Source organism: Sturnira hondurensis, unplaced genomic scaffold, assembly GCF_014824575.4.
Source record: "Sturnira hondurensis isolate 20B ecotype Veracruz unplaced genomic scaffold, ASM1482457v3 Scaffold0020601, whole genome shotgun sequence".
Classification (NCBI taxonomy): Eukaryota; Metazoa; Chordata; class Mammalia; order Chiroptera; family Phyllostomidae; genus Sturnira; species Sturnira hondurensis.
The window spans coordinates 4,924,099-4,942,663 of record NW_028093232.1 but is presented as its reverse complement, the minus strand read 5'-3'; the positions used below and the strand labels follow the sequence as shown (position 1 = coordinate 4,942,663).

Below are 18,565 nucleotides of genomic sequence, written 5' to 3'. Positions count from 1 at the left end.
GGACCTAACACCAAATTTATCACTTTTTAAAAACAAGAGAGTCCCCCCAAAAGTGGAGAAATAAGAAACAAATCCAGTGTCCACACACTCTCAACTGCAGTCTTGAATCTGGGATATCCCCTTCACTCTCAGACCTGTTGTGGGAAAGGAGACAGAAAGAGAGGGTGAGTGAGAGGCCAGAGGGCCTGTTGTCCCCTCCCCGCTGGTCTGCCCAACGAGCCTGTTAGTCAAGCATCTAACTTCTGTTGTTTGACACCAGTTCCTACCCCTTGTCCAGTCTACACAGAGGAGGGAAGATTGTAAAAAAGCTCCTAAGGTTATTTTATCAGTGCCTCCACTCCAGGCAGGACCACAGCTCACTCTGCCTGGACAGGTGGGTTACAAATGCCCTTTATCAGAAAACCCCCTGTCTATTTCTATCACCTATTCCAAGAGCCAGAAGCTCTAATACATAGTCTAACCTCAGTCCCTCCCACTGCAGCTTCTCTGTTTTACATCCTCTTACAACAGGGAATAGCTCTTCAGTGATCAAGGTGGTACTTTGTACCCCTTTCCCTGACTCCAGATCTTAGCCCTTGCCTTTATCCACACAGCCTGCTCTCCAGTAGACCTGCGGTGCAGCCCTGGTGGCTTACCGAGTTGGCTCCCTGGGAGTCCAGTGGTGGTATGTGGGTTGAGGGTGCCTCTGTGCTGGGTTTCTCACTGTCCCTCTTCTGAGTTTTTGGGGTGGATTCTGCAGGCTCTAAGAAGGGAAAATGGGGATGGGTGGGAGGGAGCGGGGCTTGTAGAGAGGACAGTGCATCTGCTTACCCCACCCCATACTCCAACAATCCCTGAGGAGCCAAGACCAGGCTGGGCAATCGGGCAAGACCAACAGGGTTTTCTCTGATCAAAATTCCTACTCTATGTTTTTTAATTTATCTGTAATCAGAAATAGAAAAAAAATCCTCAAAAATTTTAAAATTTGGGTACAATCTCAACCTGTGGCTAAATCTAACCTGAACTGATAGGAAGCTATTTATAGTGTATTTATCCCACTTAGTGGGACAATTCATTTCACTGTAGAAATATTAATGTGTTTGATTACAGGGTGCTCTGCTGGGGGATGATGTAATATACATGACACATACTGTATTATCTTTATAAAACTGGAAAAATTCTGACTTCTGGAATAATTAGGATAGGGACTATGAACATGTATTAACCCAGCAGTTTGCATTTGTTACCTGCTTTGCATGTGTCAGCTACTGCGCAGTCTCATTTGATTTTCACAAATAACCTCGTTAAATAGGCACCGTCATTATCATTTTATAGAGTGAGGTTCAATAAGTTGCTCAAGGCCTCTGGGCTGGGAACAGGGCAGAGGGAGGCTTCTAGCCTGTGAGTGCTGTTCCTGTCAGGATGGGCTGCCCCCTACAGCCACAACAGGGCGCTCTGAAGTCCAGCTGGGAGGGGCTGGGGTCATTCAGTAAGGAAAGGTGAAGAGATGCAAATATATGCAATCCCTGCAGATATATCCATATTTTGAAGACCGTTCTTGGCTACTGCTAGACCCCCTTCCTCACAATAGTAAGGCTTGCCTTCTCCTGGGCTGGTCCCTCCCCAGCCTGCACGTACTTTGTGTTTTCTCAGAGGTGCCCAGCCTGGACTCCGCTTCTGTGTCTGTGATCCCAGATGGGCAGGTCTCCTGGGTCCCTGTGCTCTCAGCAGCTCCCTCAGGCTCCTCTTCCTGCTGCTGTTGCCCCAGGTGATGTTCAACCATCATCTGGAGCTCTGGGGGCACAGAGAAAGGGAGGGAACAGTGGACATGGTTGCCCAGAGCCTCCTCTGTGGACCCTCCACGTCCACAGGCCCAGCAAATGGCCATCACACTGCCAGTGTGGTCTGACTTTCCCATCCCCTGAGACTTGAACAAGGAGGGACATTTGCTAGGCAATTAGGAGGGACTAAAGCTAGACAATAAAACATATTTCCTTCAAAGGAAAAAAAAAGGTGTAGGGAAGAGCCTTTTAGAACAAAAGATCATCCTAACCTGCTGGGATACTTTGTCTCCCTTGGGGGCAGGAGAAAAGACTCAAGTTAGAGTCAAGAAATATTTGAAATCAAAACACCATGGTGCTGGGCGTAAAAGCAGACACACAGACCAATGAAACAAAATAGAGAGCCCAGAAATAAACCCACATCTATACGACCAAATAATGTGACAAAGGAGGCAAGGACATACTGTGGGGAAAGACAGTTTATTTAACAAATGGTGTTGGGAAAACTGTACAGACATATGCAGAGTAAGAGGACACTAGACCACCTTCTTACACCACACACAAAAATAAACTCAAAGTGGATTTCAACTTAAATGTAAGACCCAAACCCATAAAACTAGAAGACAACAAAGGCAGTAAACTCCCTGACATTGCTCTTAGTAATATTTTTTTCTGATAATATCTCCTGGGGCAAGAGAAACAACAACAAAAATAAACAAATGGGACTACATCAAACTAAAAACTTTTTTCACAGCAAAGGAAAACATTAATAGAACGAAAAGACAACCTACTGGATAGAGGAAGATATTCACCAACAATACATCCAAATAAAGGGCTAATATCCAAAATGCATAAAGAGCTCATATAGCTAAACCCCCACCCCCAAATAATCCAATTAAGAAATGGGCAGAGAACCTAAATAGTCACTTCTCCAAAGAGGACATATAGATGGCCAGTAGACATACGAAAAGATGCTCAATGTCACTAATCATCAGAGAAATGTAAATTAAACCCACAGGTATCATTTCACACCTGTCAGAATGGCTATCATCAATAAATCAATAGTGCGTGTCCGCAAGGATGTGGACAAAAGGGAACCTTTGTGCACTGTTGGTGGGAATAAAGATTGGTGTAGCCACCGTGGGGAATGGTATGGAAGGTCCTCAAAAAATTAAAAATGAAACTGGCTTATGACCCAGAGATTTCATTTCTGGCTATTTATCTGAAGAAATCCAAAACACTAATTTGAAAAGATATACATACCCCTTTGTTCCACTTGCCGCAGTACTTACAACAGCCAAGATATGGAAGTAACTTAAGTGCCCAGCAGTAGATGGTTGGCTAAGGAAGATGTGGCCCAAATACACAGTGGAATACTGCTTGGCCATACAAAAGAATGAAATCTTACCATTTGTAACAACATGGAAGGACCTAAAGGTCCTTGCTAAGTGACACAAGTCAGACAGATAAAGACAAATACCCCATGATTTCACTTATATGCAGAATCTAAAGAACCAAATAAACAAAATAGAAACAGACTCATAGAGAACACACTGAAGGTTGCCAGATGGGAGGGGGTTGGAGGGGGTTGGAGGGGCTGGGAGACAAAGGTGAAGGGATTAAGGAGTACAAGTTGGTAGTTCGAAAATAGTCACAAGGATGTAAGGTTCAGCGTAGGGAATACAGTCAATAATATTGTGATATCTGCACACGGTGCCAGGGGGTACTGGACTTACTGAGGAGGTCACTTTGTAAATTATATAAACGTTCAACCACTATGCTGTATACCTGAAACCAATATACAGTAATATGGCATGTCAACTGTAATTGAAAAGAAGTGTTGAATAGTTTTTACCTGCTACACACTATAACGGGTGAGTTCATATATGTTCTCTGACTTAACTGCTCTAGTGGGGTAGTGTTTGGGGCTCCGTAGATTAAGCAGGCTCTGCAAGGCCGCCCAAGTAGTCGGGAGGCAGAGCGGAAATCCAGCTCCAGTTTGTCCAGCAACGACCCCACTAAAGTACAGACAGACAATGACTTCCCTAGGGTTCCTTCCACAGGGGTCATTAGGTCAAATGCTCAACCTCAGGCATTGAGGAGAAGAGATGGGAAGGATCGTCCAAACCTTTCATTGTAGGAGTGGTTCTCGTCACCTTCTTCCGTTGCCGAGGAGACATGGCCAAAGTGGACTGGGAAGAAGAAGACATAGGTGGGTGCCAGTCCTCTCACCTGCCTCCCTCCTCTGCCTTGCCATGCTTTTGGATTGCAACTGGGGGTAGGCGTGGACTTTGGAAAGTAGGGGAAGAAAATTCCTGCTTCTCCAACCCCCCTACCATGGTCATCAAAGAGACTGAGTGTGGGGTATCTTGGAGGAAATGTGTATCTATGTCCACTCATGCATGTTTGGGGGTGCAGGGAAGAGGGAGTCAAAGGTTATGCAGATGGAGGGTTCGGAGGACTAATCCCCCAACAAATCTGTGGATGCCCTGGGCTGGGCTGAGTGGGAGGGGCCAGCTCACCTTGAGTAGGGAGTTGGGGATCCGGTCTTCATCTATCTCTGAGGGGAACAAGGAAAGGAAAGTGATGAGGATAGGAAACCCAGGGGGTGCCCACAGAGCTGCCTTCCAAGGGGAGGAGCCCCTGTAATCAGCTCCTTCCTGACCCGCACCTCTGCCTCAAGGAAGTTGCCCCTGGTGGCTGCCCCAGACCTACTCTTTCCAGCTTCCTCCTGTTCTCCTGGCTGGCTTTACCCTTGCATCTAATTCTGTCCTTGGCTCTGCAGGTGTATCTGTGTCTACATCCTTGCCTCAGACCTGGAGGTTGCAGGATCTGTGGTCCCTTTGCACTTCCCTCTGAAGTATTTGTATCTCTTTCTCCTTCTATCCATTCCCCTACCCCAGGTTGAGAACTAACTCTGCAAGGAGGGAACATCGGAAAAACAATAGCGAATTTATCCTGTGCAGGGGCCAGGAAGGTACAATCATTTTCAGTAGCTGGGGGAAAGCTGGAGATGCAGGCACCCTGAACTCCCATCTAGCTTATTAGCATGACCACCTTGCTTCCACTCTCCGGTCAAGCTACCCTTGACATTCTCTGAGACCTTGGTCCTCCCCAGACCTGGATGGGGACACTGGTGACCAGAATGCCAGCTGCTCCCTGAGCTGTTTCTAACCTTTCCATCCCCCTCCGGGGGCTGTGAAGATAGCTGATGGAGGCAGTCCCTCCCCCCCCAGCTGTCGCTGCCTCTGGGGGTGGGGGCAGCAGCATCCGGGTGAAACCCCTGTTGCAAAGCACTCACTCGACCACCGCAATTCCCGGGGGGCTTAAAAACCAGGTGGTCTCCCTCCCCTTCCCAGCACTGCTCCTCTTCCCAGAGCAAAGGAAATCCTCCTGCTCATCCATCCAGCCACCACTTTTCTGCCTCCGGGTTGAGGAGATGTCTGACCTCTTAGATTTGCGCTTCTTCTACCCGGCCCACCTCCTCTCACCAGGCCCAGCTGTCCTTGGCAGCCCCGCTCCCCTCAGGGAGCCATCCCAAAGGTTACCTGGGGATGACTGGTCACTGGTCAGCACAAGGGTGGCAGGGGTGGGGCGACGCCTCCGAATCTGAGGAAAGAGGTCAAGTACATGTGGAAGCATCAAAGTCCCACTAACACCCCTTGGCAGTGTAATCCAGGTCAGCCTGTGACACTTCAAAAAATGTCACGTTACACTGAACCCCCTACCCCAGGGTGGACTTTCTTGGGCCCATCCCTCTCCACCAGGGACCCAAAAGCCCTTCCCCACTTTCTGCATCCCCTGCCCCCTTTCTGTCCCTGCATCTCCCCCAGTCCTGGCCCCAGGTCTCCATCTCAGCAGCTATATCTGCTCTAGCACATCGATCTCTGGCCCGCTGTCCTTCCGTCCATCCCGGATCAATGGTCAGAAATAACCTGAGAGGGCACAAGGCTCTTCCCTCGGTCTCCCAGCCCACTCCCCAAACAGATGTTAACCCTTCGTGGGCAAGCACCTGCAGAGTATCCCCCCTCCATCCTCCACCCAGCCTGGGAAGTCAGCACAGACTGTAGGTCTGAATGTTCATGCCCCTGGCCTGTGTCCCTCACGCTCTAATGTCCTTCCTAACCTTAGACACATTACCTTTCTGATTCATCAGGAAATATGGTCTGTGGAAATCCTTGTCATCGTAAATGTAAATGAGCTGGAGCCTGGTCAGGGCCTGAGGCTAAGCTGAAAAATCTTATCCTGGGCTCTGGTTCCCCTTCTAAGAAATTAACATATGAGAGCTACTTGCTGGGCTTTGGAATCCATTCTCCTGTTGCTGTTCTTTTGTCATGCTGCCAATAAAGTTGACTGTTGTTGAAGTTGGTCCAAGGACTCTTGGGACGTGTAGTTTTTGCTCTTTATTTGGAGGGTTTAGGGATTTGGAAGTGAGGGTAAAGATGGGGTTGGAGTCTCAGCAGCTCCCTCCAGGGCAGCAGAAGGGAGGGAAGGCTAATGGGACAAGGAAAGGGGCTGCAATTGTTCAGGGCTGAGAGGGGTAAGGGGAGAATGCTGAATGATCAAATTCCTATCTTTGTGTATCCATTATTTAGTTTCATTACCACAGGGGGTGAGGGTGGTAAGATGCCTGCCCTTCTCTGTGCCCGGCAAATGGGTACCAGCCACAGCAAGAGGGAGAGTCAGTCAGAGGATGGTTCTCCGCAAAGAAGAACGGGTTGCCTAGGATGGGGGTTTGTTGAGGTAGAGCAATGTTTTCTCAGGAGAATCCAGTGGCATCTGGTTTTGGTGGTATATCAAGGTTCCTGGCACTAACAGTCTTGTGCATGTGTGCACACCTACACGCACGCATTGCACAAACACTAGCTGTGTCTGTCTCTGCCTATTCCTGGTGAAAACGTGCCGGGTGCCCACAGGTGGGCATGTGTGCTCCAGATTTGTGGGTGGGGGCCATCCTCCTCCTAGGAGAGAACTCCTCCTTTCTGTTTCTTTCCTTCCCTGGGGATGGGGGCTGACCGTGGGAGAGAGAGGGAGAGGGTGGGGTACAGATTAGTGGGAGGTGGGAGTCTGAGAAGGAAACTCCAAGTGTGACAGAAAGGGCCTTTGAAAGGACAGCAGGGCTCTGTGATCTTGCCCAGGTCGCTTCCTTAGCCAGTCTCCTAGGCTTGGACAAGATTTCCAAGTACTCAGTGTCCTTGAGAATTGTGAGGGAACAAAGTAAGACTTCCTGAAGCACTGCCCAGGCACCTGAACTATTAGGAAATGAGTAGATGCTCTCTTTTCTTTCTTGCACTTATCCCAAGTCCTAGCTCTCAAGGACACCTGGTGCCTTTGCCTCTGATTTATTTACAAACCAATCAGGCCAAGGACTGGGTAGTTGTGACCCCCCCGCCCCCACCCCTTGACACTCTGTGATCCCCAGATCAGATCTCCTGACTGGTTTTTGCCCTCTCATGTCAGTCTGGGTTATTAGCTCCAGCCAAACCTGGAGCTTTTTGCCTGCACACTTGGGTAACACAGCAGGAGGGGCTGAGGTTAGACTGCAGGTAAAATTTCAGGCGTGGTAAGTGGATTTCTGAAGAGTAGAGAAAAGCAGGCTCAAGTCCCAGCTCTCTTTGCCACTCTGGCTCCTTGGCACTGTCTCACCCCTCTCCTCTGCCCCCAGACCCTGAACCAGCTGCCCTCCCCCAACACATACCTACACCTGCCTCCTCTAACACCAAACAGATGCAGGTGTCAGGTAGTGAGACCTGTTTGTGCCAATGGAAGGCAGTTCTGCTTGAAACCTCATCCCTAACCCCCACAGCCCATACTCTTGGGCCATTTTCCTGGGTCAGAGGTGACCTTTGCCAGTCCCCTGCCTGCAGGCATAGCAGCCTTTCTCCTGAGCCCAGGGACCACTCCCCATGCTCCTTATTCTCCACTCTCCTCATCCTCAGGGGCTCTGAAGTCTCGCCATGATTTCTCCACCCTCCCACTTTGGAGGTCAGGAGATGAAGTTCCCCAGGCCAGGGAGAGGATGGAGAGGCAGGTACCTAACCCCTACCCACACGGGAAGCTGAAGTTACAGGGGGAGAGAGTGTGCACCCTCCCTTTCTGTTCCCAAACAGGCCTTTTTCTACCAAACAACTGGATCAACAGAAAGAACATTGTCAGCCAGCCCATCCTGAGAGGCCAGTGTTTTTTCAGGTGAGAAGGCTCAGCAGAGCCCTGGCAGCCAGCTGGGGGGAGTAAAGAACTGACCTTGTGGGAATGGATATTCTTTAGGAAGAGGGATATCTAGGCAAAGGGACAGAGAACACAAAGGAGATGGGGAAACCAGCAAATATTTGGCAAACAGGCTATGGTAGTGACCAAGGTGGTCACCCTCTCCACTCACACTCACTCTCCCTGAGACACACACTTGCTCACACACTCTCACACGAGGCTGCCGCCTCTGCCTGGCTGCTCTGAGCTAAAAATAGTCCAGGCCAGGAGGCTGGGCCCTGGCCCCGGACTCCCACCTCTTGAGCCAAGGCCAGCACAGGATTCTCCCCTGCTGATTGCTCAACTTGAACCCCAGCCCTTTAGAGCTCCTGCCTGTGCCTTCCCAATGCCATCCTCTTTATGCCACCCCTACTCCCTGCTCCAAAAGGCAGTAGTTGGGAAAAAGGACCCACGTGTCCAGACTCGCAGAGAGGGGAGCCTCAACCTGCAGACTAGCTGGACCACCTCCTCTCCCAAAGCCCCAGCCCTCGCAGTGCTCCCAAGCCCCTGCTTGTCCTCAGTCTCTGGGATCCAGCAGGGTCGTCCCTGGTTAGGAGAGGCCCAGGAGGGCGATTTCTCTTCTTTCCCCTGTTACTGCACCAGGCTCCCCCCATTTCCTGCCCTCTTCGCTCACCCCTCCCGCGCTGCTGCGAGTACCCTTTAGCTCCCCCACGGAGCGCCGAAACTCTGGGGGGGATGACTGGGCGGAGGATGCAGGAGGGGCGGAGGAGGGAGGGGTCGTGTCCTCAGGCAGCCCCCTCCCCCGGGACTGGGGAGGCCGGGAGCGACTCTCGCGGGGACAAGCTTCGAGTGGCGGCGCTCGTCCTAACGTCGGTCTCGAGGGAGCACAGATAGGGACATGTGGCTCGACAGTGGGGGAGGGAATGGCAGACCCCCAAACTGGGCGCGTCCGCTTCCAGTGGCGCACTGCTAGGGGAGGACCGAGCGGGGGTCTCGGATGCCGCAGTCCCGGGATCCCTCGTCCTCCGCCGGGCAAGCCCCCCGGCGCCCCGCCCTGCTCCGCACCTGCTCCGCCGCCTCCGGGTCAAGGTGCGGCTCCAGCAGCGGGACGGTGAACTGGATCTTCCGGGGGCTGTTGTCCGGCTCCATAGCTGGGCGGCGGCCGCTGGCCCGCGCTGCCGCGGGCGGGAAGGCGGCGGGACTCGGGGCTGGGGCGGCCGCGCTGCTGCTCCGCTCCGCTCCCTTCGGTCCCCGGCCCCAGCCCGGTGCGCTGAGCTCGCGGCTCGCGGCTCGCGGCTCCGCGCTCCCAGCTCGCGGCCCCCGGGACTCCGCGGCCGCCTATTGGCTCCCCACCCGCCCCTCAGGCCCCCCTCCTTCGCCGAGCCCTGAGCCTTAACCCCGTCGTGGCTGCGCCGCCGGCTGCCGGGGTCCCCAGCCCGCGGGCGGGCGATCAGGGTGTGGCCGGTGCCAGTCGCGGTGGACAGCTCGGCGGGCACGCAGGCGTGCTCGGAGTTCTGGGCAGCGAGGGGTGTAGGGAGGCGGCTACTAAGAACTTCAACAAGCCCGGGAAGGTTTTGGGGGCTGCGTGTGTGGAGGGGCATTGCGAGAAGGGAGACAACAAACGCGAAAGGAAGATTTCATTTACGATATTAAAGGGGGTTGTCTCATAAAGAAAAGAAGNGCGGGCGGGCGATCAGGGTGTGGCCGGTACCAGTCGCGGTGGACAGCTCGGCGGGCACGCAGGCGTCCTCGGAGTTCTGGGCAGCGAGGGGTGTAGGGAGGCGGCTACTAAGAACTTCAACAAGCCCGGGAAGGTTTTGGGGGCTGCGTGTGTGGAGGGGCATTGCGAGAAGGGAGACAACAAACGCGAAAGGAAGATTTCATTTACGATATTAAAGGGGGTTGTCTCATAAAGAAAAGAAGGAAAGGGGATGTAGGCATGCAGCAAGAAGGATTAAGGGTAGACAGGGAGAAGGACCTTTCCTTGAGAAGAACACACTAGAGCGGAGACGGCAACTTGGAGGGGAGAGGTGAGGTCGGGGCACCAGACCGGTGCTCCCTGGGCGGCAGGGAGGGAACTGAAGGCCTGAGAGGGTCCCCTGAGGTCGGAGCCTCTTCTTAAAGTGCTGCCGGCGGTGGGTGGAGGACTCAGAGGCAGAGGAGCATCTGGGACGCAGCAGAAGGCATAATGGGGATGGCGAGCCAATAATGCTTGTGAAATAGACTTCTTTTTCTGCTTGTTAAATTATGGGATGGGAAAGCAGGTGAAAGGACTGCAAGAAGAGGATGCTGGGGGAGGAAGAGAAAAACTCCTTTGCTGGGGTGGCTTGTTTTTACAGATGGCCTGGGTTTCCAACGTTGCTCCTGGCAGAATAATGGAATGATCTACTGTAACCGAAGGAATGGGAGTTAGACTGTGAGAAGAACTTACTGCTTTGGTGTAGGACCAAGATGTCAATCAGTGCGAGAGAGCAAAGAAGATGGAATATTCGTGGGAGCTGTTGGCACAATGGCAGGGGATGGGGGGGCCACTGGATAGGTAGACAGGTGCTGGGGCCCTGGGGAGGGGCAGGCTGGACATTCTAGGGCAAAGAGGACTGAGGATGGAGGGGACAAGGGACCGGGAGTTCTGAGGGAGGGGCCCAGTAGGGACCAGGGCCAGAGATCTGTTTCTTTGCTTTAAACTGAGCTCCTGGAAAGTTCCATCCAGCTCGATGCCTGCTTCTCTGGGGACCCTATGGCCATCCTCTCCTGTAAAGGGTCAGCCTCAACTCTCAGTTGCCTCCTCTCCCAGGCAGCCCTTCTTTGGCCTGGATTTCACATGGTCTCTTCCCCTGTTACCTCCCAAAATAACCTCCTCTGCTCTGCCCCCACCAGTCATATCATTTTACACATGCCAGGCCCATCTCAGTTTTCTCAGGGCAATGCTGGGACCCACGGGCCAGCCAGACCTCCGTTGGCTGTAAACCAGCCCCGTTTGGCTGTCATTAGGATCCCAGGGCCCCCTACACCCAGGCTATATTTGCAGGGTTCCCTTGCTCTCTCTTTGATGTGGCGGGACCAGCCTGGGAAACAGCTGATTGGAGTTCTTAGCCCCTGTTCAGGTCATTTGCTACCCACCTCTTAGATGTGACAGCAGAGGAAAGGGTGTCAGGGCCAGATGCCAAGAGGAGGATGGGGTGGGGGGATGCGAGGGCCCAACAAGGCCCAGGTGTTTTCTCCGGCTCCCCCACTCCCCCACCTCCTAAACACACATACACAGAGCAGGGTCCAAAGTGCCCTTTAAATAGCTGACTTGTCTCTCCCCCACCCCTTTCCATCAGGACCCTGGAACCGGAAGCCAGAATTCCCATGCCCCTATCTCTGGGGCCTCAGATGCTCCTTACTGAGCCTTGATTTCCTCATCTGTGTGATGGGCAGAAGAGTCCTTCCCTGAAGGGATTGAGTATCATATAAGGTAATGTATCCGGCACAAAGAGCCCTCAGTGGATGGATAAGTACTGTTTTCCTTGTCTTGTTATCTCCTCAAAGGGCAGCAGAGTTAGGAGAATGACCTCACCAGTCTCTCATAAGACCTTCTACCTCCACCATCCCCCTCCCCTAGTCATCCAGTTTGCCTAGGCCGCTTTCATAGCCCCCTTTTTTCCTCTCAAATTCCACCTGGTCGTGGAAATTCCCCCCAAAGTCTCACACCACTCTCCATGCTGCTTTCTCAAGCCCTGGAGTCTCAGACCCTTTGACCCGAAAGCTGTAGGTCAGAAGAGAGGTCCAGAGAGCTCAGGCCTTGGAGAGATGGCAGGTAGGGGCCTGCGTGGAAAGAAGGGTCCCAGGAGCAGCTGGTGCGGGGGTGGAAGCAGAGGAGGAGGGAGCAGGGAGAGGGAGGAGAGACAGCTCCTGGTGCTGGCTTCTGGAGGAGGCTGGGGGTGGGTGGCGAAGTGTTTATGGGTAGCAGGGAGGTGGCATTGGACTGGCTTGCAGCCTTTGCTGCCGGGGTCTCCATGTGAGCTGTCATGTGAAGGTGTGAGGGTGACGTTTTGACTTTTTTTTATGCCCAGAGCTGGGTGAGTGATTGAGCATCTGTTGGGCTTGTGGGTGGAAAAATGTGTGGGTGGCTCACTGACAGGGCTGCGGGGTGGCGGAGCCATTCCTAGACGGAGTGAGAATTGGAGCCCACTGGTCCCAGATCCCTCCCGGAGCTTGCATGTGTGTGCAAGGTGTGCTCATGAGTGCAAGGACAGTCACAGCCCCTGCTGGAGGAGGGGTAGCTGTCCTGCATGGCACACTTCTGGGTCGATGAAATATTTAAGGTTACAGAAATGTGACTTAGTGATGCAATCACTTAAGGGCTCCCACCTGCCCCCACTCTCGGAGCTGGACTCTGGGTTAATAGACTGCTCTTTGTTGCTCTCAGCAATTTCTGCTTTTGTTTATCTATCCTCTTCACCCCCCACGAACCTTCTCATACCTTCCCTTGCATTGTCACTAATCTTTACAACCGACCAGGAAGGAGGGCAGGTGGCATGATCTTCATTTTGCTTTTCCAGGGCAGAGTCCTGTGGAGAGGTGATGCTGGGCTGGGCTGCCTGGACTGGGGTTTGGGAGGCCAGAGTTCAGTTTCTCCTTCTGCTACTGAGTGTCGGGGCCCCTCTGAGGTAATCATGCCCTCTCATCCCGGACACACACACACACACACACACACTGGTCTCAGTTTCCTCATCTGTAAAAAGAGGGAGCAGGTGACTGTGTAGGTTTCTCCCTGTTCTAATATATTGTCATTCTGAGTTGGGGTGCTCCAGCGACACAGGCAGGAAGTATGAGAACCCCAGGGTACTGGGCCCTTACCTCTGCCTTTGCATTTCTGCCTGTCTGGCCCACGTGGCAGAAGTAAACTCTGCCTGTTGACTACAACATGCATGTACACTTTTCTACACACACAGCTCCAAGGAGGTGAGGCTGAGGAGGAGCAGTGGCCCATCCACGTGGTCCCCCTGGGGAGCCATATGCTCACACCAGTTGGCTGCAGTGTACCCAACATTCCTGGAAACTCTTTTGGAGTCATCACAGAGCTTGTGGCATTTGCTCTGAGATGCTCTCATGGGGAAGTGAAACTTTGTCCTTCAGAGTGGCTTGGTTCTTCTGTGAGTGAGAGTCGGTAGGGGTCATGCTGAGTGAAGAAGGAAGGAGGCCAAATGAGGAGTGGAACCTGATCTGGAACACAGGTGTGGGAGGTGTGGTTACCCTGCAGTAAGAGTTTGTGTCCCCTGGGGCTCCAAAGCCTATCTGGAAGTTCTCTCTGCAGGAGAAGTTTCCAGAGCACTTCGTGAGCCCCAGCAGCACTGTCTGTGTGGCCTCTCAGGGGCTGACTTGGAAGGCCCAGCCTCCTCCAACTGTGTACGGCCTGGTTTGCCTGTGAAAAAGCCCATCATGGCAATCCTGCCAGGCTTGGGTGCACACCCTGCTGCATCTGGCACTCTTGGGAATGGGTCCAGAGCTGGTGATTCAAACAGGGGGGATGCTCATTTTCAAAGTGCTTTGCCTCTGTTTGAACCATAAACTGGTAGAGGCGGAAGAGACGTAAAAATCAGCCAATCTACCCCCTTCAGGAGGGGAAACTGAGTGGAAGAGAGAGAAAGCAGCTCTCCCAAGGACTAGAACTTATGTTAACACGTTCCCACCCAATTCGGTGGCTAAGGCAGGGGCAATGGCTGAACTGAAGCAGAGGCATGGACCAGATGACCTCTTGAGGTGCATTTTTAACCCTGTGATCATCACTGGTCTAGGACACCCAGTCCCTCGCAGCCTCTAGCTAGCTGCTTCCACCTCCAAGCCTTTAAGAGGTTGAATTTACTCTTCCAGCCAGTACGTATGGGGTAGTCACATGTGCCAGGCATTAGATTAAGCACTGGAGATACAGTGGAGCACAAAATAGGTACAGTACAGTCTCTGTCCACTAGCATCTTATAGCCTCGCAGAGGTCAATGTGGAATGGGATGATTAAGTAATTATAAATGATGACTATGTAATCATAAATTATTTAAAAAGTAGAAGTACTGTAAGAATGAGGCACATAAAAGAAGAGGGAAGGAAGGACCTCTGACAGGTCAGATGCACACTGACCCCCTCATCCAGCTCCTTCCGGTAGGATGATTAAATACCCAGCCCCTAGAACGATCTTCCTGGGTTCAAATCCCAGCTCTGTGACTGAGTAGCTCTGTGACCTTGGGGATGTCACTTAACCTCTCTGAGCCTCAGTTTCCTCACCTGTAACTGACAGGCATATCTATTATTATAGTGAGGGGTGGAATGAGGTAATGTCCATAAAGAACCTAGCTCAGTGCCTAGCACCCATTAAACACATGGGAAACGGAATTAGTAGGGAGGAATCCATCTTAGCAAAGGTTTCTTTTGACTCTGGAAAAATCAGGGATGAAGAAATGGGGATTTCAAAGCTCTCAGAATTGGGGGCAGACACCCCTGCCCCTTCTCAGCCAGACTCTGCTCCTCCCCACCCTTGTCTGAGCAGCTGTTCTCCGTGTCCAGCTGTATCCTCATCAGCATGGATGACCACCCAGCCCTGCTAATTAACACCCGCCCTGTTAATGATTAAATCTAATGACTTGACTTGAGGGTGGGATGGAAAATTCCCCAGCCACAGGACAGGATGAGGGTAGGTTATCTGGGGTAGGAGCAAAGGGCCCCCCCGCCCCCCCCCCCAGGCTCTGGACGAGCTGTTGATGGTAGGCTGCTGGGGGAGCAGGTGCTGGGTTTTCTCCTCAGGCTGCTCAGCAGGGGAGTCGGGGTGGAGGGGGGCCATCCTCCTCCCAGGCTTGGCAGAGGGCACTGGGCCCCAGCCCAAACCTTGGTGTTCCTCTCGATAGGGGTCGGCCATTGACTGCTGCTGGGGCTGGAAGGAGGCAGGGTGGGGGGTAGGGGTTGGGGGGAGGAAGTGGTGTATCCTTTTTCTCAGGCTGCTGTAACAAAGTGTCTCAATTGGGTGGCTTCAATAACAGGAATTTATTCTCTCCTGGGTACCGTCCTGGCCCCTCAGAGCTTTGCTGTCTCTCGCAGTTCTGGGGGCTAGGATTCGGAGGTCAAGGTGTCAGCACGGCTGTGCTCCTTCTGAAGGCTCTAGGGGGGAATCTGCCTTGCCGCCCTCAGCCCCTGGTGACCCCCGCTGTTCTTTGGTTTGTGGCTGCTTAACTCTGGTCTCTGCCTCTGTCTTCACAGGTGTCCTCTCCTCTTCTGATAAGATGTCCGTCATTGGATTTAGGACCCACCCTACATCCAGGATAATTTCAGCTCAAGATGCTTAATTAATTACATTGACAAAGACCCTATTTCCAAATGAGGTCATGTTTTGAGGTCCTAGGTGGTCAAAGATTGTCTGGAGGATGACTGGACCCACTACAGACAGTGCGAGTACCTGAGAGGGCTGGGAGAGGGTGAGCACGGGAGCTAGCACTTGAGGCCAGGGGCATGTCTCCCCTCCCCCAAGAAGTGGAGGCAGTGCTCAGGACCCCGGGTGGGCAGGACCGGGTCTCCAGAGGCCTCTAAAGAGGGGCTACTGATGGTAAAGAGATGAGAAGAAATGGGATCAGGGGTGTTCTAGGTTGGGGGAAAGACGGCCGAGGGAACTTGGAAAGGGAAGTCCTGGGTCCTTGTAATTTATTTAGTTCTGTTGGAGGGGAAAGTATAACCTGCATTATATTATATGTTGCACCTATTATTGTATATGTTTTATATTGTATATTATATACTATATGACAATGACAATTTGCCATATAATAAAAAATTAAGTTGCATTTTGGTTACATGACATTTGGTGTTATGAGACAATCCTTTATACTTCATTGGGCCAGAGGTCAGGGGTAATTTTTTCCCTTGCTTCTGGGTGAAAACCCAGAAAAACCTTTTAACTATTCTGCTCACTCTCAGGTGAGAGACCAACTCAACTCAGCAATTAGAATGACCAGGCCAATACATGGCTCAAAACAAACTATTCAACGTCACCCCCCGCAGCCTGCGGGTTCCTGCTGCAGCTGCAGCCGTGGGAAGGGGCGTGGCGTTCTCCCGCCCCTCTGCGCCCCAGCCCTAACCTTCACCCACTCCCCTTGGATGCTGTTTCTGGATGAGGTGTGTTGGTGGGGAGATTGACTGGGTGGCGAAGAGCAGACGGGAGGCGTTGGTGAGTTCTTACATCAGTTGGCACTCAGCCTCCTCCTCCCTCAACCAGCAGTATCCTTCCTTCCTCTCGGATGTCCTCTGGTGACTGCTCTCTCACCGGCCCCTTCCTGGCGGATCAGGGCTTTGCTGTCAGCCCCATTCACCTGTGTTTCTTTGTCCCAGAAACCCGGGCCTCCCCCTCCAGCTGCTGGGGTCCCGTCACCCCTTGAGATAGCCCCATGGGACAACGCCCGAGATGGATTCATGGAGATACACTTGTTTCTCTCCCAGGACATAGAGCTGGTTCTTTTGTTGCCAGGCAAGTGCTGGCAGCCCGGGGCGCTCCGGAGGACGGGCTCTGCCAGCCTGCCCACACAGCCCTTCCCTGGTCCTTCTCCCCCCTTCCAAACTTAGGGTGGCCCGCAGGCTCCAGGCCACTCTGCCCCTGACTCTAAGGGCCCATGCAAGCTTCTGGTAGTTTGCTATAAAGGGGCAGTGTCCTCTCCCCTTTCTCGGGAGAAAGGGGATGGGGCTCACAGCACAGCTGTATCCATACATTTCCTCCTCATAAAATCTTCCCTTCTCTCCATACTATGCTGCCTTTTTATATCCTCCATCTGGCTGAGGGGGTTAGAAACTAGTTCTTAAAAATTTCCTTTGAAATGTTTCATAGGATGATTTGGCACCTTATTTTGAAATTTCATCTGTTATACCTTGGTGCTTAGTTGAAATTCTAATTTTAGTGTTCTGCTGTGTAAGCATCTGGGACAGTTAAAATTGTGCCAGGAGAGAGGAGCATCAGGCTCCTAATGCATAAAGTCGACTTCTCTATCAGGGAACAGGACACTGGGCAAATGGCCCTGAGGCGGAGTGGTCACCAGAGGGCAGCAGATCCTGCCTCAGATCGTTTCCTTCCTTGGACTCATTGGAACTAAATTATCCAAAGACCAGCTGGTGCCCAGGTGCTGGGCCATGAGGAGGGACGCAGCTCTCCTGTTATAGCACCTGTCTCCCTATTGTTAGCCCTGCTTTCGGACTTTCTATGGACTAGCCACTGTTCTGTTTGCAGTATCAAAAACGCCAGCCTGCATTTCACAGTAACAGCCACTTGTTGCACTAAACACCTACATTGTAATGGGCCTGGCGATTAAAGCTACACTTTCTGGGCTGGACAAACACAGCCAGGGAGGGAGGCCTGTGAACAGACACAATGAATGCAAAATAGCAACAGCTGTCGAAGAGGCAGAACTAAGGGCTTTGTACTGAACCCTTTGTGGCAGAAACAGAGAACAGGCTGATGGCTGCCAGGGGCGCAGGGTGCGGCAGGTGGGTGGAGGTGTTCAAAAGGTACAAACTTGCAGTCATAAGTTAATAAATAAGTTCTGGGGATGTCATGTACCGCCCAGTGACTATAGTCAACAAGGTTACCTTGTATATTTGAAAGTTTCTAAGAGAGTTGATCTTAAAGGTTCTCATCCCCCACCCCCACAAATTTGTAACTGTGCGGTGGTGGATGTGCTAACTAAACTAATTTTGTTAGTCATTTCACAATACATACAAATATCCAATCATCACGTTGTACACGTTAAACTTATACAATGTTATATGTCAACTATACTGTGATAAAGCTGAAAAAGAAAGAAGAGCTTTGGGAACACTGAGGAAGGAGCAGGAAGGCTGGAGAAGGCTTCATGGAGGATGGGGAATTGGTGAGGTTTTTTTGAGGATGAGTAGGATTTTGAGGAAGAAGAGGTGTGAGAATAAGGGGGAGGTAGTTTGACAATTCCCTGGGGAACAAGAAAGTTGACAGATGACAAGGAAGGTGGAGGGTAGCAGAAAGTGGTGGGTTGTCAGGGGCCACTGGGGCCTTGTGGGGGAATTTTGGGAAGACTCTGTTTTCTGCATTAGCAGAAGCAGAGCTTCCTTTTCAACTCCTCAGTCTCCAGAAAGAGAAGCTGAGACTGGATGACTGAAGATTTTACTGAAATTAGAGGTTATCAGAGAAAATGGGGAGATGGGAGCCTTGAGTTTTGCAGGGAAAAAACGCTGGAAGGCTTCAATGTTGTTTAGCATTGAAGAAGACTCTGTCAGGGGTGGGGTGACCTTGGCATAACAGGGGAGGTGAGGGCATGGAGTCAGACTGGCCTTGGAACAAATCCTGATTTTTCCAATACCCGAGTAAGCCTGAGCTGATTGCTTTAATTCTCAAGCTTACTTCCTAATCTATAGATTGGGAATAATAATTCCTACATGCTAGAGATTTTGCAAGTATTGCATGAGACAATATACATTAAATGCTTAGCACAGTGTCTGGTAAGCATTTGTTAAGTGGTACCATTTATTATTAGAATGATAATTGCCTTCAAAGGTTGTCACATGGAAACTACTGACTTATCTGCTCTGCTCCACCAGGCTGAACTAGTGAGGCAAGTGAG

General features: G+C 51.8%; 1 protein-coding gene across 1 annotated transcript; it reads right to left on the bottom strand.

Moving 5' to 3' along the window:
* Positions 1-14: 14 nt before the first annotated feature.
* Positions 15-9,233, bottom strand: PPP1R1A (protein phosphatase 1 regulatory inhibitor subunit 1A). The gene is made up of 7 exons (XM_037030259.1): positions 9,033-9,233; positions 5,309-5,369; positions 4,283-4,320; positions 3,889-3,952; positions 1,618-1,773; positions 636-742; positions 15-134 (listed from the first exon to the last, which is right to left on the bottom strand). Exons 1-7 carry the CDS (start codon positions 9,114-9,116, stop codon positions 129-131), a joined length of 516 nt encoding a protein of 171 aa, XP_036886154.1. The 5' UTR covers positions 9,117-9,233; the 3' UTR covers positions 15-128.
* Between the last annotated feature and the right edge of the window lie 9,332 nt (positions 9,234-18,565).

Coding starts and splice junctions, on each gene's coding strand:
- PPP1R1A (XM_037030259.1), bottom strand. CDS start 9,116: ATGGAGCCGGACAACAGCCCCCGGAAGATCCAGTTCACCGTCCCGCTG. Junction 5,370..9,032: donor ACCCGGAGGCGGCGGAGCAG/GTGCGGAGCAGG, acceptor CTCTTTCCTCAG/ATTCGGAGGCGTCGCCCCAC. Junction 1,774..3,888: donor AACCACTCCTACAATGAAAG/GTTTGGACGATC, acceptor CTGTGCCCCCAG/AGCTCCAGATGATGGTTGAA.